Genomic DNA, 24,908 nt, shown 5'->3' with positions numbered 1-24,908 from the left:
TTCACATCGATCGGCATATAAGCGTATATCGAGTCGATAACAATAAGCCGGACAGTAGCTGTGTCATTTACCCAAACAGACGCTATGGGGACACGACAGAAAGATTTGCCTGCGTGTAACACATGTATAACACCGGTCGACACGAATTTTGAGTCTGGGTTCTAGACGTGAAATTTTTATTTTTTTTTATATCTAGATAATAAATGAAACGATAGTTTTAGTAGACAAGGTTTGTTTTTGTTGAAAGTAGAACGATATTTTGAATTTTAAGAAAAGTTACCTATTTTTTCAAACATTTATTGAGAATGACAATTAAACAAACTTCAATCTCGGATTTAAATCACTTTCATTCGAAAATAACAATTAACAACAAACTTCAAATGTTAAATAATTGATGAACAAAGTTTCAAAATTAATATTTATCGTACTTCTTCTACTTTCGTCGTTTTTGAATTTTTGTACTCCAAGAGGCTGAAACGTTTTCAATTTAATAAAAAAGAAAAAAAAAAAAAAACATTCCCGGAAAATTTCACCTCTCTGTATTATCATCTTATGGAAATAACATGAGAAAAACGAATCCCTTGTGATATGACGTTTTTTTGTTTTTTTTTCTTCATTCAGTCGATCCGCAATTCGTTTAGATTGCCTGGTACGATGATGTCTAGATATTTTCTTTTCAGATAGTAACACTAATATTCACTAAAACCTCCCACTTACAGATTTTTTTCCAAACATTATTACTCTTACAATAAAATACACACCGAGAAAAAAAAAAGATAAAGAAAAACTACTTTTCCCACGTCATTTTCATAATAAAATTCGATCACAAAGCGGACTCTAACCTTAAAATTGAGGTACAAATCTCAATAAAATTAGGCAATTGTTTTTCAATTATTTGAAATTGACTTGGGAGGGGGAGGGGGTGGGAAAAATTCGTTCTTGCCCTGAATAAGGACCAGCCTGATATACACCTAACGTACGGATAAAGCTACTTTCTATTTTCTCTTGGTTCGCGAAGTCGAAGGCGTCGCACGACATACACCTATATATATATATATACATATGTATATACATAATTGACCTTCTATAAATAGCAACGATCTATACGATTATCGGCACGAGTGGCCAGGTGATCTAGGACCGAGTGAATGCCCTCTATATTTTATCACGCCACCCATTGTGCAATACCTGACACGCCGATGTCTTTTTTTACGGTCCAAAATTTTCGACAATAAGAAAGAAAAGACGAAAAAGAAAAGGAAAATAATCAAAAGTTTCTTCACCCAATTTTCTCTTCTCTTTTATCCAATTCGCAAAACCGAACGATATTCAGTGACTTTTGAATAGAATTTATTTATTGAAATATTAATATCAAACGTATTTCTATAATGACGTCACTGCAGTAAAATTTTCAGAGAATTATTAAGATAAAAGAAGTGTTTCGTAGGGGTGGGTAAATGGACGGTGATTTTGTACAAAATTATTATAATAATAGCGGCTGCTGCTGCTGCTACTGCTCCTGCTGCTGCTGAAATAAGGTTTTACTTTGTAATTTTGGTACGAGCTCCGGGCTACGTAGAAAGAGAAAATATTCACCGAGAGATGCAGAAGGAAAGGGAGACACAGTAGATATGTATTATATATACATATACGTAATGCCTACACGGGGGGTTAATTTGAAATCACAGAGTGGCTGCCTGTAATTTCCCTTTACGCAAAACCTCGCCGAGATATACATACACATGGATGTCTAATACATACATGTATAAGACGTGACACGTGTATTACATACAAACACACAGAAACATACGTACATGGTTCATTTTCCGTTACATTCTTATAACAGCTCTTCCTTCTATATATGTATAATTTACAATCTCCAATCAGAGAAAATTGCGTACGTGATAAAATATATAACTCGAGAAAAAACGTGCGCGATCAGAAATTTCCTCTCATCTCGCGTTGATTCGCGTGTGTTGTTGCTTTTTTTTATTCGTAACATTCATTTCGTTTTTTTTTTTTTTTGTTTTTTGTTTTTTTCTCTTTCTCTGTCCGCGGGGCTAATTTGCAAAATTGTCCTCATTTTCCAAAATTGTCGTTAGATTTTTATTATAATCAACTTTTGGTAATTTTCTTGTCAGATATAACTGTTTGAGTTGAATTCTTGAATTCTGTTGATTCGTCGTTAAAGAATTTGTCACAATTTTACACAGTGTCGAGAATTTTCAACACACGACGCGCCGCTGCGCTCAGAAAATAATTTAACGCTCCGTCTTGATTTTCGTGTAAATTGAGAAAGAATCAAAAAAAAAAAAAAAAAGAAAGGAAAGAGAACTAATTGATGATGGGAAAAAAAACCCATGGAGCAAAAAATAATCCCTGATGGATCAGCTACATCAATGTTTTAATTTACCTCACGTGCTTCAGTCATTTAGCTGTGTATGTACCTACCTGCAGTATATTATATGGGGCATTCCAAGTGAAAACAAGGAATCATTTCCTTCGGGTCATCAGATACTTGCATAAATTTTTTTTTTTCTCTTTCGCATTGATTCCGCTTCGAAAAAAAGCTTAATTTTTTTTCAGAATCTTTCGCTACTTCTTCAGGTAGCGCGACGATCGGTTTTGAGTAAAAAAGAGGTAACAGAAAAAGCGCCATTTTTTAAATTCTGCAATTTTTGTTCCACAGATTCTTGGTCGTAAATAAGTCAGATCTGACATGATTCTTTTTTTTTCAATTCCTAATAGTCCTCACAGGGGAGATAACAAAACAAAAAAAAAAAAAAAAAAACAAGAAGAAAAAGACCTGACGAAAATAACTCCTAGATTTCATTTAGAATGCTCCATATATATGTGTATATTTTATGCGTTTTAAAGGGGGAAAACATTGCGCCTTTTGGAATATACATGATTCATGTATGTATTGGTCAGGATTTATGGTGATTTGAATTTTTGGCGAGCTGAAGCCTCGGATATCGGGTTTCGATTCTCCGGCTTCCATATAACTAGAAAAAATTTTCCGTCTCTGTTACCAGTCTCAATAAGCTACGTGTCCCTGGGATAAGTGGATGCAGATTGACTGCATTTTATACCGATATTCATACATAAATTTTTTTTAAATCATCTTGAAGTTCAAAATATTTTTAATTCAAGTATTTCAATCATACGTCAGTTGTCAACGAATTGAGTTTTAAATTATCGAATATTAGTTTTTCTCTTCTTATTCTGAATATTTTTCTGTTGCTCAAAACTTTGCAAATTCTGTTATGAAATTCAACGTTTTCTCATTTATCTTAACTTTTTTTTCAGAAGTTTTGAAAGAAACTTTTCAACAGCAGTAAAATTTCGAGCCTAAATAATTAGTTTCATGAGTAATAAACAGACGTAAAATGAATACAAATTCTAAATCCTGTTTACAAATTTTTACAAAATAATGAAGTAAAAACTCGACTATCGGAAGAAAGAAAATTTACAGTTTAAGAAGACGAGGATCAGCGTTGCAAAAATGGTTAATTATCCATTTTCTATTACTAATTGCATGAAGAAAATATTTAATTAGCCTAAAAATAATTACAAAAGGAAAATTATAATCATACTCGAAAAAATTGTTATTTATAATAATTTAAGTAATTGTAATTATATTCGTCATAATTAATAATTAGAAAGGAAAATTGTAATTATACTCGAAAAAATTAATAATTAACAAGTAATTCATAGTTTGGAGTGGAATTACAATTTTAATTTGTATTTACTAATTATTTCGATTATGATTACAATATTCTGTTGTAATTATTAATTAATTTCAATGTAATTATAATTTTTATATATAATCATTAATTACTCTAGTAATGTAATTAATTAGCTTCAACGCTGACGAGGAAAACATTTTTTTTTGTTCCTGAATCAAAGAGATTAATTTGAAATTGAAATTTTGTAATACATTTTAACACAGTTTTTACACTCTTTCAATCGTCAGTGTAACGCTTACGACGCTGGTATCCACGAAGTAATGCAGAGGGAGGGTTTCGCGAGGTGGATGAAGAGGAAACTCTCTGAGCATTTAGATATAACATCGTGTTACTACACATGACGTGTACTCACCGGATGTACGTGAACGTTAGAGTAGCTTGTCTATAAATAATTCACTTGAATCGATACAACAACTCAGTTTCTATGCCGTTGCGTTAGTCGCGTCGTCTGGCGATTCCCTCCCTTCTTTACAGCTAGAGGAATATTATTCCACCCCCTTTGCAAGCCAAAATGCTTGGGAAAAAATAATGGTTGAGACTCGAACCGCATGGGAATATTGAACGATAATTTTATCATCCCTGTTCAGCGATTAACACGATTTTTCTGCGCTAACAAATTTGAGGAATATCGCTTGCGGACCGAAAGTCGACATCGATTTTTCTCAATTTTTTTCTTTCTTTATTCTTTTTACCACTAGATACACTTCAGAAACAATTAAATATTGAGTAATAAAATTCCAAAATAGGAAAAAAACAAAACAATTTCTTGTGTTATTTAAACTGGAAATGGAATTAATATTGATATATTAACAATATTTTTGTGGTGACTGTCGAAAACAAAAATAAAAAAAGTAGTCATTTTTTTGGCCCAACCGTAATTAGATTATTACGATTAGATATGTTCGTTTTAAAAAATCCGTTTGATTTCACTTTACGATGGAGAAAAACGATTTTTGGAATAGATTGATGACTTTTCTCGAATCGAGAAGAGTGAAGATCGACATTCAGGAACGCAGGGAAAATAAAAGTAAAACTCGCAGCTATTAAGCTCGATGACTTTCCTTTCATCAGAGTTTTCTTATCGTCGTTTGCATCCCGTGTTTCAGATATTCTAGCCAACACTAGCGGCCGGATGACTGGAGCTTTCTACAAATTGGGAGAGTTTTACAAAAGCTGCGTCGACTTCAAGAAACGTCCGGCAAACTTCACACCGAGTGAGTATACACGAAAAGCGCTTTTATATTTGTAGATGGTTGGTCGAAAAAAAGGAAAAAAAAAAAAAAAAAAATACCGAGTCCGATTTGAAACGTGAATAAAATCCAAACGCGTCGATCGATTTTCGAAGACTTTTTTTTTGTCCTCGAAATTCATTTCGCGTTTGGAATTCTGGAAAATCTTTATTCGTTGTCGAGATACGCGCTCTTGAAAAACAACAGATTTTGAAAAAAATGCTCGGAGAGTGAAAAAAATGAATATTAAAGAATGTTGAAATTAATTTACATGTAAAATTACAATTAAATGACTAATTTATTTTATCAGTTTCAAGCAAAATCAAGTTATCGGAAATTGGTGAACGCGTTTTGATTTTATTCGCGTTTTAAATCAGTCCCGTTTTTTTTTCTTTGGCCCACCCAGTGGGCATGCAGTGCCTTTCTTTCTTCTCTTTCTCTCTGCATACTAGCGTAGAAAGGAAGAATAAAATCGCAGAAGTTTCGACGACTTTTGTTTCCGCTCCTTCGGCCGAATTGGCGAAAAAGTTGAGATGAACGTGAGATGAATGGTTAAAAACGAAGCATCGAAAGCTGCGATTTAGGTCAGTAAAGTTTGGAAATTAAATTCTAACGAGTATCTAGTCCTTGTGAGAGACCGAAAAACAAAAAAAAAAAAAAAAAGAAAACAAAAAAATAATTGAAATCAAAATTTCATGTTCGAAAGAGAGATTATTTATCGTTCAATTTTGAAACTCGATCATTCTTTTCTTTCATCGCGATCCTTTAATCAAAATTTTATGTATCAAGAGTGTCTGTATATCGACTGCGTAGGAAACTGTGAGAGAAAGCCGGGCGAGCGAATTCATTCATATTATATAAATATTTTACATTTATGTATACAATATATGCTACAGCTGGCGCAATATGTTCCGGGACTTCGTTTTTCTCCTAAAACAAGAAGAAGAATAATAAATAGAAAAAAAAAAAAGGTCCAGCTCACCCTAAGGCGATCAATTATTCATAGATGGTCCAAGATTTCCGTAGATAAGAAAAGAGTATAGAGAAAAAATAAATAAAACAAATAAGGAAAATTGTGGTTCGCAGAAAAAACATTTTCGCCCGCAGATTTACAGGAAAAGGAGGAGAATTGCCTAATATTAAGTGAAAGCCTTTTTGCTTGTATCTTACTCTTTTTATTCTTCATTTCTTTGTCCCCAGTTGTTTTCCCTCTTTAATCGGCATCTTTTACAATTATTCGTAAGTTGAAAAAAATTTATGAAGGTGAAAAATCAAAAAGTGATGTTTATGGAGAAATTCATTTTTGACCACACTTTTCAAATTTTTTTTCTTGAATATCAATACCACGTGGTTTTTGAGAGCGCTGATAACTAATCTGGAATTGGATTTTCAAAATTCATCCAAGGTGGTAGATTTAATATGGCGACCTACATTTTTTGCATTTTCAGTATCTAATGTCAGATTCGTTATTAGCGTCCTCAAAATCCCCTGTATACGAAGTTTCACTGTCAGAAAATGTCCCTAGAAGCCCACATCTAACGATGGGCTTCTAGGGACATTTTCTTACAGCTAACGGTGGGCTGCTAGGGACATTTTCTGATAGCTAAGAGTGGACTCTTCGGGGACATTTTCTCAAAACTAACGGTGGCCTCCTAGGGATGTTTTCTTACAGCTTTAACGGTGGGCTCCTAGGGATATTTTCTGGAAGTCACGATTGGTGTTGCGTCAGCTGCTCAATCAGACGGTAACTGTCGACCCATAAAATTCGAACGACTTGATGCACGCGCATACGGTGCGCACTTTCCCCATGGACACAGGGTATATCTCACACACCTATCTGTAACGCATAATGCAGACGTGGCGTTGGATAAACCGCCCCTGCAGAAAGGCCGCGCTGTATATTTCCTAACAATAGAGAGAACCAGAGAACCCGCCTAGTTCCGCACTGTGTAATCATTCTCTGTCAGTTATGTACATTGTACATATAGATGTGTACGTATGTATGTACGTATATACATACCCTTGCATCTACGTAACTGTCAATACTTTGAATATCGAACCGCGGTATTGCGGTAGGTATACGAGGTTTATTAACGTCAGGATATAATAGCCGCGATCTTCATTGTACTTTATATGTACATGTAATTCACACGCGTATCTATTTTTATTGTTACAAATAATATCATTGTTATTCTGATCCTTGGTTACACGGACGTATAAAGAGATAAAGGATTTTTCTGACAGTATTTTTTTTTTTTTTTCTTTTTTATATACATCGCATGACTTTTATTTTCCATTAAAAAAAATACATACATACATACAGTTTGATGTAATTAATTCAAATTTGAAATGTTTTTCGACGGTTTTTTTTCTTTCTCTCTTTTCTTTTTTGTTTTTCTTCCTCTTGCTATTTGTTGTACGAATTCTTCCAATTCCATACTTCTGTTCTCACAAGATGAAACTTGCATCAGACTAAAATACGAGAATAACGGCTGGTTTTACTATACAATAACTGAAGCAGAAGCAGAAAACGAAAAACAAACACAATTTATTTCTCTCGTTACACGTTCCAAATATTTGTTATACCCTTTTTCGGTTTTAAATGTGGGTATATAGATGATACTATTTCTCCATATGTATGTAAAATTCGTATACATATATATATACATACACACAATCCTACACCTGAAATATCCGCAGTAATTAAACTTGCAAATACGGCTGTAGAGCTGCTCGAGTAAAACCAACGTACGGTGGCTTTTTTATGCCTAAATGAACGGCGAGCAACGGAGAATCTGCTGCTCGTTTTGACGATAAAATATTTAGACAACGAGAGAGTTGAAGCTTGGTTTATTTTTTATCTGCGACGAGTTTTTTTTTTTTTTTTTTTTTTAAGATTTTTTCGACATGCTTCGAATTTTCTACAATTTTTTAAAACCAGCTTATTGATCGACACAATTTGAAATAACTGTGAAAATTCTGAAAAATCATGTATCAGATATAAAAATTTTCCAGCTTAGAGCCGAAGTGGGTAGATTTTTGTAACGAAATTATTTGAGTTTATTTAAGCGTTATCTTTACGTACTCGGCGTGGACACGAGCAGATACGAAATGTGCGAATTCGCTAACGTCTGCAAGTTTGCCTCACAGTTTGCTTTGCATTCCCGCCTGACACTTTGCCAAACTCTGCAACGCGCTATCCGGCAGGCAGGAAACACTCCTACGGAGATACCTTGCGGTAATTGTGTTTAAGGATCCGTTAAGTTGGCCGTATTTAGTCAGAGTTGAACAGTTAATTAGAACTCTCTAACATAGGTATAAACAATAACAACGTATGGATAGTAAAAGTGACGTTTATTAGTAAAGAGAGGAAATTGTTTGATAACTACGAAATTTTAAATACAACAATCAGCTGTATGATAATCCATTGTTTGTGTTTTTTTTTCAATATTCTTTTAATACCGCAAACGAATTGTTTGTAAAAATTTGTCGGACAATGCATGCAGCATAAATTTCCAGCAAATGCGAATAATACGATGCAAATTAAATCTGATACGTTTTTTCGTTTTTAAACTCTTTAAAGTTGGTTAACAAAAATTCTGTATAACTTTGATGGTTTTTTTTTAAATTTTATTATCAACTGTTTACCGAACAACTATACCCACTGCATTAAAATATGAAATAATGAATTTCATCCCCTCTGATCGAGAAGACTCGCGCAGGTTATTTTTTTGGTGAAAATTATTCACCTCGATTAACTTTAGCGCATTTTCATGGCTTTCCAAATTTTTCACCCCTGACTTTAACCGCGAGATTATACGTATTTCTAAAGTACGTGATAAAAGTGGACGATACCCCGAAGACTCCGTCGTCATCTCAGCGTTCATCGGAGATCCTCGACGTGACTCGACTGCAAGTGGTGTGGAAATGCAAAATCGTTCGGGGGCTGAATACTGTCTAATTGTCAACGGCGGTCGAAGGGTGGAGGGGAAATATTTTGGCATAAGGGTGAGAATCGCGGGAGATGAAAATCCCCTCATCTTTTTCTTTTCCCTATCTTGCGTACCGACATCCGAATCGCCTTTCCCATATTCCCGCGGACAACGTCGACCCCCTTCTAATCCCCCCCCCCCCCCCCCCCCCCCTTAAATATATTCGCCGGAAAGTGGCGACTCTGGTTTGTACTCCGTTTGTCCGTCGAGCTTTAGCTCCGAGTTTTCCGCCCCTTTAAAAGCTTTGAATATTCATTGCCGACCCGTGGCGGTGAACTCCGGCCTTTTCGTTTTACGCCCGTTTACCGGGCGAGGGGGGCAAAAACCTGTCTCCCTGCAGGGGGAGAGACGTTTGGACTTGGTTTCGAGCTCGTGGGGGTTGAAATGCTCGAGGCGATGCACGAGATGCGTTACTTATATTTTATACTGCAGCTCGGCCTGGGGAAAAAATAAAAAAGCGAAGGAGGATGAAAGGAGTGGGGGGTGAGAAACAAGGGATGAAAGTGGAGAATAACGGACAAAGACTCGGCATGTTACTCGCCCGTTAACGATTGCACCGAGACCCTCCTCCCTCACTCTCATTTCATCCCCCGAAACGCGAACTTGAGAGAGCTTCACGTACCAAGCTCTTCGCAACCCTCGAAACGCTATAATATCGAGTGTACAGTTTAGAGTTTCGACTACGGTCAATGCTTGAGCAAATGATGTATAATTATGTACTCGTATATATGGTGTATAAACAGCGAGTGAGGGGGATGGAGACGAACCAACGGATAAGAAATATTCGATAACCCCCTCCCCTCATCTCCGCCACAAAAAAATAAATTAATGAAATGATATTGAAATGAATCACACGAATTTCCGTAAACAATTTTTACTCGCTTCCTGCAAGGAAAGTAGAAAATAAAATAAAAATTAGTCGCGAGTTTGAAAAAGTAAAATTTTACACATTATTACGGTGTGCAGGCATTCTTGCTGTTCAAAAAGACTGCATTTTCATTTTATTATCTGTAATCGAAAATCTTATGTATAAATCTACGTTGTTCTAAATAATACAAAAAAAAAAAAAACAATTCCAAGTTGGGTTAAGAAATAAACGTTAGATTTCTATCGACGATCGATAATTAGACATAATACGAATGATGAAAACAATTTTTAGAAGTTGAGTGAAATTTTCGTCCGTTGATCAAATAAATCTATAGCCGGCAAATCCATAATAAATAATTGGCTAATTTGATTTCCCATTATATATACACGGGCATGATGGTTTTGGCGAGAAAGGACGTTTCAAATCGTTCGATTCGAGGTTATCAATAATTATATAGCGTAGGAAGTTCACCCTGAAATACCTAATTCGTGAAACCAACTTGGCGCAGGGTCCAGAAACTAGTATACATATACATATAGAAACGAATAAAATTCAGCGTACGCTGACAGTCGGTGAGGGTATATAACCGATGATATTTTCGCGTGTTTTGGCAACGGAGAATTCGAGTCGCTGTGTAATTATACTGGAACCCGAGTGTATGGATGTACCTAAAATACAGGCTGTATATATATACATATGTGTCAATATATATAGGCATTACCGTACATAAAGATAAAACGCGAAAATTTATAAAAAGGACAATAAATAAACCCGGGCCACTCATGCCCGTAGCCGTTTTTGGGTGGTACGGAAATAACACGGGGTGTAAGGGGATGAAATGGGGAGAAAAGGAAACAAACGGGTCCTTGATCGGCGGGGGTGGTCGAGGTGGGTGTCGGGACGCTGCCGAGGCTAATCGATTTTCCTTCCTTCCTGTTTGCATAAGTTATAAACTTGCGTGGAGTTGAGCCCTTCTGACCACCGTGCCATCTGCCCTCCGCCTTTCGAGCAATGTTGTGGGTTATCTGTAGATATAATTTTATCCAGAATAATGATCATTTTGAATATAAAACCTTATGTGTTACCTGATCGCAGAGATAATACGTCTTTGCATAATTTTTAAACTTGCGTGGAGTTGAGCCCTTTTGACTCCCGTGTACCCTCGATCCTTCGTGCAATGTTGTGGGTTATCTGTGCAAATAAATTTATCCAGGATTATGATCATTTCGGATATAATAACCTCATCTCTTACCTAATCATGGGGATAATACGTGTTTGCATAATTTCTAAACTTGCATGAAGATAAGCCCTTCTGACCCCGTATGTCATCTGCCCGCGGCGTTTCGAGCGAACTAAAATGTTGAAATCTCAGCAGGAATTTGTTGTACTGAAAAAATGAGCGACTGTTTGAGTCGAATAAGCATTTTTTGACTCATTGAACAAAATTTTAACTTGATCCGAAAGAAATATTTTACTGTATCAAAAAATTTACACTGTGTATGATGTATTTTGAAGACGTGAAATATTTCTTAGGATCATCGATTTTCGTTTTTCGGTGATATCAATAAACTATCGTTTTTATCCTGAACATCAACATTATCTAGATAAAAATGTGAATAATCTTGTAACAGTTACGCAAAGATTCATGAACAAGAAACCATATTTCTTATCTTGTCTAGATCATGTTTTATGCGAATCGTCTTATTTTCATCTCGAACGCCAATCAAGGATCAGTTGAAGCGATTCCCCGTTTCAAAGACAATGAAATAAATTCCCATATCGCTCCCCGAAGCACCACATTGCGCAGGTGTGTGTGTAAAAAATGCGACGTGGTGGCTCCGAGGGCGTAAATTAGTCACAGACTAAAATCTCGCGGGGGCAGTTTTTTCCGTTCCCAATGCGAAACTTTCTCGTTATGCCTTATTCAAGATTTCGCCCGCATATTCTATGCATAGTACCTACCTAAAGGCATAAGAACGGGAAGTTTCTGAACGACAAAATCGCCGTCATGCAGTAGTCATTTTTCAAACTTTTCATCCTTCTTCTTTGAGGGATGACGAAAATGTGTAAATGCGAAAACTCATGGCTACGTGACTCGCCGCCAATCCGGCTTATCCTGACTCGCGTAGATTTATTCCCGCCAACTGAGTGATGCCAAGGCGCTCTGCAGATGCCTTGAAAAACCTCCCCTGAAACGTGGTTTCGACATTTTCAATTCCCCGTCTCCCAAAAAAGTGTTCCAATTTGAGATTATGAAAAATTATTTCAACCGTCGAAATTCCCTGTGTTTTAAATTTTTCAAAACCGTCACGAGAAAAGGAGAAAAAAAAAAATTCCTTCGCACGTGTAAAACCATTCTGACAATTATACTTCGGGGTGTAAATTTTTTTCGCAAAACTGTCCATTTTACTTGCAGAAAAGAAGCATAAACGCGCGATTTTCCCAGTTCGCAGCGGTTTAAAATTAACCCCCGATTGGCACGAAACGCCACTGGCGATATTGAGAGCCAGATTTCTCTGAAAGTTCAATTAAAATTTCAAACAAAAGTCCAACCCCTCTCTCCCTCTCTGATACTCGTTTCTATCGTCGATACCCTGCCACCGCACATCAAATCTAGAGTCACGAGGCCGAGGGGATCGAGGCAGGATAGAGCGAATTTTGGAGTGGGATAAAAGAGCGGAAGTGGTGGGGTAAAAGGGGACGTCGGGGGGTGAGTGGGAGCCTTTTTATCTCGGTGATTTGCATTCTCTGACATCCGCCTAGCTCTGCACATCCAAGGCCACGCCATTTCCATCCGCAATTTACCGCCTCTGCTCTCTGCACTTCACTTCTCGCATATATACTTGCGGATATAGTTTTTTTGTTTTTTTTTTTACATATATGTGTAACAATGTAAGCCCTTACTAGTAAATCGCTCAGATTCTTTTGCAGAATACTTTTCCTTTCATTATTGTCCGACAAAAGATGTTCGATTTGTTTTTTGCCCACCAAATTGTACTTACGATGTAATAATAACGATATTATTATATTTGGTAAACAATTATTGTGGCATGAAGTTTGTGTTTTTTTCTTTATCACTTTTTAAAATTTTACCAAACTTAAACAGAGAAATGGTGAAAGGTCGACGAAAAATGGGCGAAAAGTTCAAATGAATAAAATATAATATATCAGATTAATTTATCAAAAGTTTACCGAATTAGTTAACTATATGTACATATATATTATATATATATAACGTGTATATCGCAGTTTCGCGAGTTAACGTTCGTGCAGCTTAGCAAAATCAACGATCAACCGAGAAAGAACAACAACAAGAACTTGCAGCTTTCTTTCGAAGGTTAAGGCTTTCGTGCAATGGCTACCGGCTAACGTGGGATAAGAATCATTTCTAACTGTTAATCTGACCCACATTTCTCACTTCCTACCTACGTAATTAATATTACGCCTGTAAGGTGAATATATATATACATGTATGGGGCATTCGAAGTGAAATCCAGGAGTCATTTCCTTGCATAACTTTTTTTTTTGCATTGATTCCACTTTAAAGAAGCCTAATTTTAGAAACTAAACAGAATTTTTTTTTTTTCTGTTATCCCGTTTTTACACAAAAACGATCGCCGTACTACCTGAAGGTGTAGCGACAAGAATTCTTTAAAAAAATCAGACTTTCTTTCACGTGGAATCAATGCGAAAAGAAAAAAATTTATGCAAGGATCTGATAACCTGAGGGAAATGACTCCTCGTTTTCACTTGGAATGCCTCATATACATGCATATATAAGTTTGAATAAGAGATTCACGCAACCGTCCTTCACCGGGTGCTGTCAACTCTTAACAATAATTATTATTACTTATACTTCCACCATTTGCACACGCCTATTATCATTATTATTATTATCATTATTATTATTATATTCTCCATGAATATTATACGTGCGTGCGTGCAGGTGAAATTTCTCAATCTTTCCTTGTACACTTTTCATCGCGCACGATTTAGCTCGGCAAACCGATTATCTAAACACGTTACCCACCATTTTCTGCAATTTTCTTCTTTGTTTTTGCTCGTGGTTTTTTTTTCCTATTTTCTTATCTTTTACTCCCTTTTAATTCTTATCGTTGAACTTTGTATCGTTATGAGTTTCCACCGAAGAGTATAAAAAAAAAAAAAAAAAAAATTGCGAATATCAAAAATAAATATTCGTGTGAAAATATTTCTGCAAATAAAATCTTTCTTCCTTCGAAAATTCGTCTGCACTGCAATAAAATCTGAAAAATATTTTGCAAACCATCAGAATTTAGTATTTCACCTTCGCTTTGGACTTTTTTTTTTCTCATTGGTTTTGGAAGGATTGGTTTGGAAGGATATGGGAAAGGTCAGAACAGTTTTCTTGGATATCTCACTTCTAAGCTCGATTCAACCGTCACATTCCTGTTTTTCACCTTTGACATATAAAAAAAAAAATCCTCAAGTCCTTTGTCGTCTGCAAGATTTCGGATGTTTGTCAAGAAAACTTTCACGGCCATGCTGATATACTGCTAAAATTTCTGAGAAAACTTTCTTCCGAATTCTGCCCCCCCCCCCCCCCCCCCCTCCCCCCCTCACTCGCTGGTTTACCATTTTTTGGAGGTTTTCACTGTTTTCATACAGGATAGAAGTTCAAAGACTTGAAGGAGTTTTGCAAAGGATTCCGTTTGCGATCTTGAAGGATTATGTTTATTATCAAAGATTTTTATTATTATTAAGCTGAAAAATTAGTAGTTTCAAAGAGAAAAAATAGAAAAATGAGAGAGAGAGAGAGAGAGAGAGTTTTTCCTTCTTAAAATAAAAGTAATTAACAAAGCGAAGTTGATTCGGCTCAAGCAGATATAAAAGCAAAATTTCAATCTACGCATGCCTATAAATTTAATCTGGATTGAAGGAGGTCGAATTTATTCAATTACAATCTAGGAAAAGGAAAACAAGTATAGAAATGAGTGGAAGTGGTGGTGGTGGTGGTGGTGGAAGTTTAATCTTGCGCGATACTCGCAACCGTTTTGAACTCTGAGTTTTTAGTAACGGCATGCAGGAGTAATCTCATGATTCATGAAAAACGAACTTTTTGCCTCCTTGCTGAATCGCTCCCAGTTTGTTTTCATCACTCCCTCCGGTACCGCAGCCTCCTCCCCCCCCCCCCCACCCAACCCCGTTACTCTTCATACGCGACCATCCCCTACAACCACCGTACAGACGTCCGAAGCCCCGTGAAAGAAAAAGCAAAAAAAACGTAAAAATAAAAACAAAAAAAGATATTCGCCGTATCTTCCAGTCCCAAAAATGTTGGTTGTAATTTTTTTTTTTTTTTTTCTTACTCAGAAGCCTGTAAAGCTTCCTCTACTAAATATTATATATATAAATACATATATGTATATCCTTGTATTATGCCTGGTCCTTTTCCTTCCCCGCATACGCGTATTCTTCGTATACTTTTTATGTGGAACGGTGACGTTTTTTCAACGGTAAATAACGTAGCCGCGGTCCTATGCGAGAAGAAGTCACTCAGCAGGGTGAAGATATCTAATGTAATTCTCCTGAGATGCTCTGTTTCTTTTTCCTGTTTTCTTTTTTATTTTATATTTTTATTTTCATCCCGGAAAAAACTTCCCTCCACTCGTTAATGAAAATATACGGTCCTTCGTGTCTGCTGTTGTAATACTCGGATGAGGATTGATGGAGCTTTTCTGTTTTTGTAATCGAGGAAAGCCGGAAAAACGTGTTTATATCGTTTAATATACGTATATATATTGAAAAAAAAAAAAAATAAATAAATAAAAAAAAAAAAAAAACAAGTCACTAATGAAATCTGATTTTGACATTGTAGAAAAATACTTCCTTGAATCGGTATTGAATAATATAGGTACATGAATAATTGTTCCCCAAGCTGAGTATTATTTTTAAGGTATAAATTTTAACTGAAAATCAGAAAAAAAAAAAAATGCACCTCGAATTATTTATTTTATTTTACAATTTTTCTTTACACACGATTTTTCAATACGTCTTGCAATTTTTGAAAGGAAACGGACAGTTTAAAAGACGATCAAATTCGAACTACCGATTATTCGAACTAACTAATTACTAAAAAAAAAAAAAAAAAAAAAAAGAAACCTTTGTCCTTTGTTTTTTTTTTTTCTTTACTATCATAATTTCGAATAGACAGAAGCGAGGCTTTACAGTAAACACAAAAAACATACGGTGATCAAGGGGGTTCAGGATGATTATCCAGGTGTTTGAGTATCCGCCGAAGCGTGATAAGGACTGTAAGGCAATCCTTACTGCCCGGGAATCGTCGTGGGGTGCCTGAAAAGCGTCCTTCGTGGTTCTCGAGTCGCATTTAAATCCGTGATCACATGACAGCCTTGGCCTTTTTAGACCCGTGTGTTTCAGCTCTGGTTATACGTATCTATATAGTACGTACGTATAGATTGTACAGCGAACGTAGTTACCCAGGTCATTAGGATCATTATTTAATCGATGCGAGTCGCTTAGGCGGCATCAGGGACGCTGTGCTCGTTGGTGCAGGGTGGAAAGTCTGAAAGCGGGTCGATCCCCGTAGAAATTTAACCACCCTCACCCTCACCCTCCCTAACTCACCACCACCACCCACTTCCCCGATTTATACTAGACTTCCCAGAGCCGATTACGCAGATACTCAGATACTCAGATACTCAGATACTCAGATATTCCTGGATTTCTCTACCCCTGCCAGCCATTTCGGGGTATTGAACAACCCTCGAGGATCCCCCAAACCGAGGGTATATATATAACACTATACGTATACTGCAATAATAACTTTGATCGTTATTTCGACAAAGTTTCAATTTCTAATTTTTCACGCTGGGGGTCAAAAATTTTTCACTCGAGTTATTATTAATCATTCCGGCTGTGATTGAAATTCTTTTTTCATTTTACTTTCACCACATTCTTTCGAAAGATCGAATCTCTATTGTAAACCATTTTTGTATCACCAAAATCCCCCCCAAAAAACAAAAATAAATAAATAAATTGGGACGATTATATAACCAGTTTTATATCACTGAATAATAACTTCTTTTGTTTTGTTTTCTTGAGTCTATTATGATGAAAAGTTTAACAAAAAATCTGTACGAATTTCGATGATAAAGAGGAATTAACAGAAAAAAAAAACCGAAACACAGAAATTTTATGTGAACAACCCTAGAATTCCTTAGAAGATATTTAATAACATTACGATTAATAACAATGAAAATCGATACGTTGGTCAATTTTTAAAAGTTGTTTTTTCGAAAAAAAAATTTCTGTTCCAGTGTATGAACTCCTCGACGAACTCGGGGGTTACATTCCACCCCGTAGAATGGCACCCTCCGACATCACACCTCTGGTCGCATCCCTCCTGAGGGTCAACGGGGCGCCCTTGTTCGATGTTTACGTAGACGTTGAGCCTTACGATCACACAAGACGCGCCGTGTTTCTCGATCTCCCGACAAAATCCGAGGTGAACACCTTCTACGAACGGCAGGTAAGATCGGAAAGATTGAAAACTACAAACGTCAAGTTTTTATTTCGAATCGTTCTGAATAGAACGTTAAAAAATTTTTTGAATGTAAAATTATTATTATTATTTTTTTTTTATTGTTGTTGAAAATGTACCAGAAACACTTCTGTTGAATCACGTACTTGACACACTGGGGTCGTTTGGACCCCAGCGACAAAATTCGTTGTGAATAATGTCTTGAAATTTGTTTTGGAAGTTTTTAGGAAGTTACTTTTCGAAACTTTATAGGTTATGTAACGAAATATCGAAACGCCAGATGACGCCACAGGCGCGAGTTTTTTTTTAGATTTTGAGGATAAAAACTTGTCTTAAACACCAAAGAAACGAAAGACTTTGATGATCTTCTTTGAACATTACGAGTAAGCTTAATTGGCGTTAATTAATTATTGGATAAAGTGGAATTTGCGATTCCGTACTTTGCAGCTTGCAGTTCGCATAATTCCAAGGTAATATTTACGGATAATAAGCAAGTTGAAGGTAACATCGTTTTCAAATTTTATTTTACGTTTTCAGTTTCCATTAACCCCGAGCCACAGCAGGCTAATTAGTGGTATATAAGTATCTGCAAAGTTTCCAGAACGAGTGGCCTCGCAATTCGCGAATCTCGTGCGGCTTTCGAGTAAATTAGTGCAGATCCTCCGGTTTAGTGAATCCTACTTTGTGGCGAGCGATTTTCGATGTGATTCAAGCAAGGGGGTTTGAAATTGCGCAGTTGTAAAAGAATAAAGATCGAGCTTTCGCGCAAAACGTTCGAGTCTGATGAGCCGTTTAAACTGTCGTTACAGAATATAACTTTAGCATAATGATTTTCAAGCTCTTCTTCAAAGGTTTCAGTTTTCCTTATTTTCTTTCTCAGATCGTTTAGCGTGAATAATTCTAGAATATAAACGTTTCGAACAACGAGTATTTTGAACAAAGAAAGAGACGGAAGAAAATATGGAAAAATGAAATTAAACAAATGAAATTTAAAACGGATTCCGTACGTCACAAATGCCTCATGCCGTCTCTACACAGAGAGAATAATTTCTCTCCCGATTAGAGACAGACAAAGTGTAGGTGTACATACAACCGGGAATAACTCGCATGGTGAATTAATTCAATTGTTTATCAAACAACAATGATAATCATGTGCTTCGCCTGGCGTGAGATGAGATGTGACAAGTGTGTGTTTGATAAAAAACAAAACAAAAAAAGCTCTCACGTTATTGTTCATGAGAGAAATAAAGAAAAAACATGGATGAACAAAAAAAAATGAAAAACAAAAAAGAAAATAGAGAAGAAAATAAAAACGGCGTGGAAGCGGAAAGGAAGGCAAGAGGAAAAGGAAAAAATAATGACAATCGGCTTCAGGCTCGAAGATAAATCTAAAAGAGTATCGCTGCTTGTATTATACAATATGTATATCGTGTATATATTCCTATGTATACATATATGGTGCTACACAATATAGTAGAACGAAAAGCCCGTTCAGGGTTACGGACGAAGGAGCATGAGAATATACATTTGTTTTTTTCTCTTTCTCTTCTCCCTCTTCTTCTTCAACCCCGGCAATATGCGGAACGTGGATCTGTGTTTGCAGTATTTTATATATTGTATATATGTATATTAGGGTGGCGCAAAAAAACCAACTATTTTTTTTTTTTTGAGTCTCGTGTGACAAAATGTTAGTTTTTGATCTTTTAAGAGCCCACTCCAAAGGACAGCTGAAAAAAAAATATTTTAACAGGTCGCTCCAAATTTTTTTAAATATCAAAAATCGTCAAAAAATTATATTTTCAATATTTTGTTTGATTTTTAATTCATGTCGTGGTGTATTGTTATCGATTCTTTCTTACTAAATTGAAAAAAAAAAAATGTATCAAATTTTAATATGAATATTAAAAGGTCGCTCGAAAAGATCTAAAGAAATGCACCAAAAAATTGAAAAAAAATTATGAGCGACCTTTCAAAATTCAAATTTTGAACTGAAACTTTCGGAAACTTATTTTTTTTTTGTCTATAAAATTATACCGTAACGAGAAAAAAATTAAAAAAAAAAAATCGATTTTCGACGATTTCTGACGTTTTAAAAAATGTGGAGCGACCTCTTAAAAATTTTTTTTCAAACTGTCCTTTGGAGTGGCCTCTTAAAACATCAAAAACTAACATTTTGTCACACGAGACTCAAAAATAAAAAATAGTCGGTTCTTTTGCGCCACCCTAATATATATATAAATATATAGGTATATATATTTGTGTGTGTGTGCGTGTGTGTAGATATATCTACGCGGAAACCATGACGTAATCCAGATATGGGTGAAAAATGAAGTGTTACATGACAGAGAAAACTATTTTTCAATTCCGAACGGATTTTTTTTTTTATTCGGGAATCATTCGGTCCCTGTACGAATATCGGGGTGACGTGAGTAGCTTGCGTTGTACGGTGGGATGTTTTTTTTTTCTTTTCTTCCTTTTCCACCCTCGTTTCTTATCTCATCCAGATCGTTTTCCCATAGCGCATATTTTTTATTCCATCTTGTCGATTTGATTTGCCACCGTAATTTCATTCATTCGGAATTTCGATGTTTCAGATCTTAAAATTTTCTCATTTTCGCAATTTCAGAATTTTCACTCACCTATCGAAGTTACCCTCTTCCGGAATTTTTTCTTTTCGAAATTTTGATGTTTCGTCAAGGTTTCATTTCTGCCCTTCAACTTTCTCCGGAAAAAATTGAGAATCTGACGCTTTGGGAACTTTTCAAATTCGGAATTTCACCCCCACCCCCTCTCCAATTACGTGTTTCTATTTATTCCCCAAACACACACCCGCATGATCTGCATCGCGTGTCAAGTTGCTCTTCAAGTCTGCCAAAGAGCTTTTGGGAAAACTGAGGTCGACGGAGAACGCAGCGAGGGATGATGCTGCGGGCGATCTTGGAAGTTTAAGGAAGTTAGCTGCAGGACACTGCCATTCTCGGCGAATTCACTTCACTTCGTCCTCCGTTATTCGAGTGAATTCAAAGCTCGCCTTACGTCCGCAGTCCTTTTCGACCCTCCCGCGGCACGTATGCCTGTCCTATAGATGGGGCATTCCGCGCCAATTCGACCGGTGTTAAGTCCCGACCATCTCAAAATCATTTCATATTTTTTTCTAACATTCTACTGGGTGAAAAACGCGACTAGAATTTTTTCCAAATTTTCTTACTCAGCCATTTATTTTTTATAAATATTTCAAGTCGATTGCGAATGAGCGTTTTTAAAAATCTGAAAAAATTTCCAAAAATCCAGCGAAAAACACAAAATACCCCCCCTCAAAGAAAACGCGGGCTGGACTTTTTTTCCATTTCTTATATCTCTTTGAAATCGGATTTTTGAAATTTTTAAACACAAAATTAACACAGGATCAAATCGTAAGAGTCAAAAGCGAGTCAATTTACTTGTAAATATTCGGTTTCACCAATTCGATGATGCGCCACTGTAGTTAGTAAAGATAATTTTGGGTTTTCAAAATTTCAAAAAATTCCGAATTAGGTGATAAAAAACTAGAAAAAAAATTCGACCCACGTTTTCCTTGACGGGGTGTGTTTTGTGTCATTCACTGGATTATTGACAAATTTTATCAAATTATAAAAAAACTTTCATTCGCAATCTACTTGAAATATATATAAAAAATAAACGGATTGTTAAAAAAATTTGAAAAAAATTCAAGTCATATTTTTCACCCAGTAGAATCTTGGAAAAAAAAATACGAAATGATTTTGAGATGGTTGGAGCTTAACACTGGTCGAGTTGGGGTAGAATATCCCAGATATAACACGAGATTCCGAGATTCCGAGCTTCTTGACTCCTCGACTCTCCCCGCAGAAAAGGTTGAGGATCTTCAGCCTCGCTAGGGAAAAGCTTCTATCCTCGAGCCAATAAATCCTTCGATACCTGACCAAGTTATACCTTGTATAACGTGCTTGCAATGGTGTACGTGTGGAACATAAAGGCGATGCATCGATCGGTGAACAAGACTATGCACAAACTCTGTATGTAACCATGTCTATTTGTCTCTCTCTCTCGCTCTCTCTCTCTTTTCGTATAACCCAGCTGGTAATAAAATCTCGAGCTTTTATCCCGTCCGAGAATCACAACCGAGTTTTCTCTCAAGTCACCCTGCACCTGTTCTTTCCTTTCCTTTCCTTTCCTTTCCTTTCCTTTCCTTTCTTTCTTTCTTTACTTTTCACACATGAAACGAGGTAGAACTTCGAAGAATCTCGTTACATACTCCTAATTATATCAGTTCTTAACATTTACTTACTTAGATTAGTGTTTATGCTTTGACGTTTTTACTTCCTGCAGCTTTGCAAGTGCGAAAGTATATATATAAAAAAAAATCTTCCCAAACTTTCCGCAACTTTAGTGTTTATGCTTTGACGTTTTTACTTGCTGCAGCTTTGCAAGTGCGAAAGTATATATATAAAAAAAAATCTTCCCAAACTTTCCGCAACTTTCTTACAACTGAACGTTTCTATAAATGTATTATAATGCCTTGGAAATTTTTATCTACCTTTTTTTTTTTATCCCCTACGGCGATTTGAAAAACGCAGTTGGTGCCCAAAGTTCACCCTCATCCTTTTTATTTTCCCAATTTCGCTCTATTTCTCATTCGTAATTATTCATAATATTTATTATACGACACCGTGGAGAAAGAGAAACAAAAAGAGAGGAACGAAAATCTTCGACCGATATTTTTGTCTTTCATTGCACCGGTAAAAATAAATTTCATACGAATAATCATAGTTTTTCGAAATTGCCTCCAGTTATTTGTTTTATCGAAATTTTCATACATGACATAAAAAAGCAATATTTAGATGAAAAGTTACTTCTCTTTCTTTTTTTGTTTTTTAATATCCAAGTTTAAAAAAAAAAAAAAAAAAAAAAAAAACTACACAGCTTGACAATAAAAGAAAAAATAAAAAAACATCTTCCCTGCTTGCAATACTACAATAACATTAACAACTGGAATGGAATCTAATACAATCATAATTGTATTTGTTAATTCTACGTTCCGAAAGACCAAAGTTGACGGAAAACAGAAAAGAAAAAAAAAAAAGAATCGTTTTTTTTTTTTTTTTTTTTGTTGAAGTGTGTTAATATAATAATACGAACCGCATTATGTACCTTATACGTAATGTAAGGCGGGCATAAAGTCTTTATGTATGGATTTATATTCATGTATATATATATACTGTTTTATATGTAGAGGTGTGCATCGTATAACGTAGGAGAGACTCCTCGCTTTTCTGCATTGCGTCCATAATTTCGACGACCCATTTCGAAAGTTACGGATAATAATTTAGCACCGGACGTAACAGCAAAGTATTCTTCACTGTTGGGGGTTGTAAAATTTCGTCACATTTTATGACAAAAGGTAGAAGAGACTTTTACAAAAGGTTGTCCGAGCTTGATGTAAGCTTGGTGAAAACCGATTTCGTCGCATTTTGTTTTTTTTACACCGCACATTTGCCTGCGGTTTAATTTGATAGTCACGGAGAAATATCGTCTAAACTGATCAAATTGCTGTTCGGCTGCAGTGGCAACGAAGATAATCGTAAAATCGATTTTATGTAACGCGAGTATGTTTTACGCGTCTTCTCTTGCGTCCTTTCCGTGCACAAAGTACTCGTTTCTGTGGCCGTAGAGTCAGTCTGCAAACGCGCATGCGCAGAGTTCGGAAAAGACCATTTTTATACTTCTCGCGCATGCGCCGTCGCGACAAAACTTACGTTACGCGATCCTAACCTCAATTTCGTGCTTCGAACTCTTATTTCTACGATTCTGTACTGCGAAATTATTTTCGGATTGAAAGTATATCGAGTTTGCATCATCGTTACACGATATATTATTTCTTATTTCTTATTTTTTTTTTGTTCTTCATCTGCTTCGCGAGATCAATCAAAGATAAGTGAATATAAATGAACCGCGAAGCTCGCAGAGTCTCAAATCGAAAAATACGCTTCTCTGGTAGGGGGGGGAGGGGGGTGAAGATTGACTATTTTAGTGGCGAAGGTCGTTTGGGTAATTTTTCAATTCCCTGTCTGCGTCATCGCGACGAAGGAGAGAGAAATAATAAAAATAAAAAATGAAAAAGAGGAAAATAATAGAAAAAAAGAAGACAAATCGACACTCACTCATATTGCACGGGCTACATCAGCTGCACGGTCGCCATCACGTCATGCTGACGTGGGAAAATTAGGGTGGCGAAAAATTTAGTGTCAAATTTGATGAAGAGTCTGTCAAGAAATATGTAGAGAGAAATTGGAGGCTTAAAAATAATCGAAGCTAGTAAGCGAGTTAAAAAATGAGGCTTTCTTCTATTGTGTTATTTTGTGGAAAAAAATTTGACATCAATTTGTAAAATAGAAAACAGAATGATTAATTAAGAAACTTGTTAATTTATAGAAGTATAAGATGCGCAGAGAGAACGAGAAGAGGACAAACTGGATGGAATTTATTTGCCAGTTAATTAATTGAAATTTTCCATCTCGCTTAAACGATGATGAATGAAGTCACCGCCAGCTGACTTCCGATTAAAAAATAGAAGGCGGTTTGCTTTGTGCACAGCATTGTCAGCCGGTTGGTGAAATGGAGAAAAAGTGCGGTAAAGAGGAGAAAAAACAGAGGGATGAAAAAAGAACGAAACGATGAAAGCTAGGAGGGTGGGATAGATCAGATAAAATAAAGAACGACGGAACGAAGAGAGAGAGAGAGAGAGAGAGAGAGGGGGGGGGGGCAGAAAAAATCACTATTTAAACACTGCGGATGAATCGTAGACAGAGACAAAGAAAAAGAGTGGGTGAAACGCGAACCGACGAATCGATGCTTCTCGCGTTGCGTTGCCTGCCTGCTTTCTGAGCTCGAATTTTGTTGCTTCGTATAGCACGTAACGAGTAGACATATAAATTCTGATACCTACCTGCTTTCAGGAAGACCGAATGTCTACGGAAATAGATTTCCTGTGTAATTTGATTTATTGAGGTGATTCGATCCCTCCGGATTATATGAGGAGGAAATTACATGAAATCATTTTACATGTCGCTGCGCTGAGAGAAAGAGAAATTCATTTACTGTTATTACTAGGATTCTAGGAAAGTATGGGAGGGTGGAGTAAAGTGGGCACCTTGAAATTTTTTATGTCTTAAAAAATTTGGGGGCAAAGTGGTCCCCTGAAATTTTTTAAACAATAGATAAAATTAACCAGCTGAACTTTTTATCAGATATCAATTATTCGGAAATCATTTAATCGAGTAATCACACAGCTCTTAACGCGAAACGTTTCAAGTTGGGCTTTTTTTTTCTCAACTCGTCAAAGTCAAATTATTTTCCGAATTTGAATTTACGATTATTTTTTCTCGAGACTGCTAGATAACAATTAAACATAATTGTTCGTATGAAAACTAAACATTTTATTCTGATTTTGGGAATTATTTTCTTAAGGGACCCACTTTGCCCCACCCTCCCCTAATTACTTTTTTTTTT

General features: G+C 36.0%; 1 protein-coding gene across 1 annotated transcript in view; it reads left to right on the top strand.

The window, feature by feature from the left end:
* Nucleotides 1-24,908, top strand: part of LOC124408240 (neprilysin-1) — a 47,047-nt gene that overhangs the window by 8,314 nt on the left and 13,825 nt on the right. The window contains exons 3-4 of the mRNA XM_046885015.1: nucleotides 4,856-4,963; nucleotides 17,158-17,369. Coding sequence (XP_046740971.1) covers nucleotides 4,856-4,963; nucleotides 17,158-17,369 — 320 coding nt within the window. The remainder of the gene's footprint in view (nucleotides 1-4,855; nucleotides 4,964-17,157; nucleotides 17,370-24,908) is intronic.

This window comes from Diprion similis, chromosome 7 (genome assembly GCF_021155765.1).
Source record: "Diprion similis isolate iyDipSimi1 chromosome 7, iyDipSimi1.1, whole genome shotgun sequence".
Classification (NCBI taxonomy): domain Eukaryota; kingdom Metazoa; phylum Arthropoda; class Insecta; order Hymenoptera; family Diprionidae; genus Diprion; species Diprion similis.
This window is presented reverse-complemented; position numbering and strand designations above follow the sequence as displayed.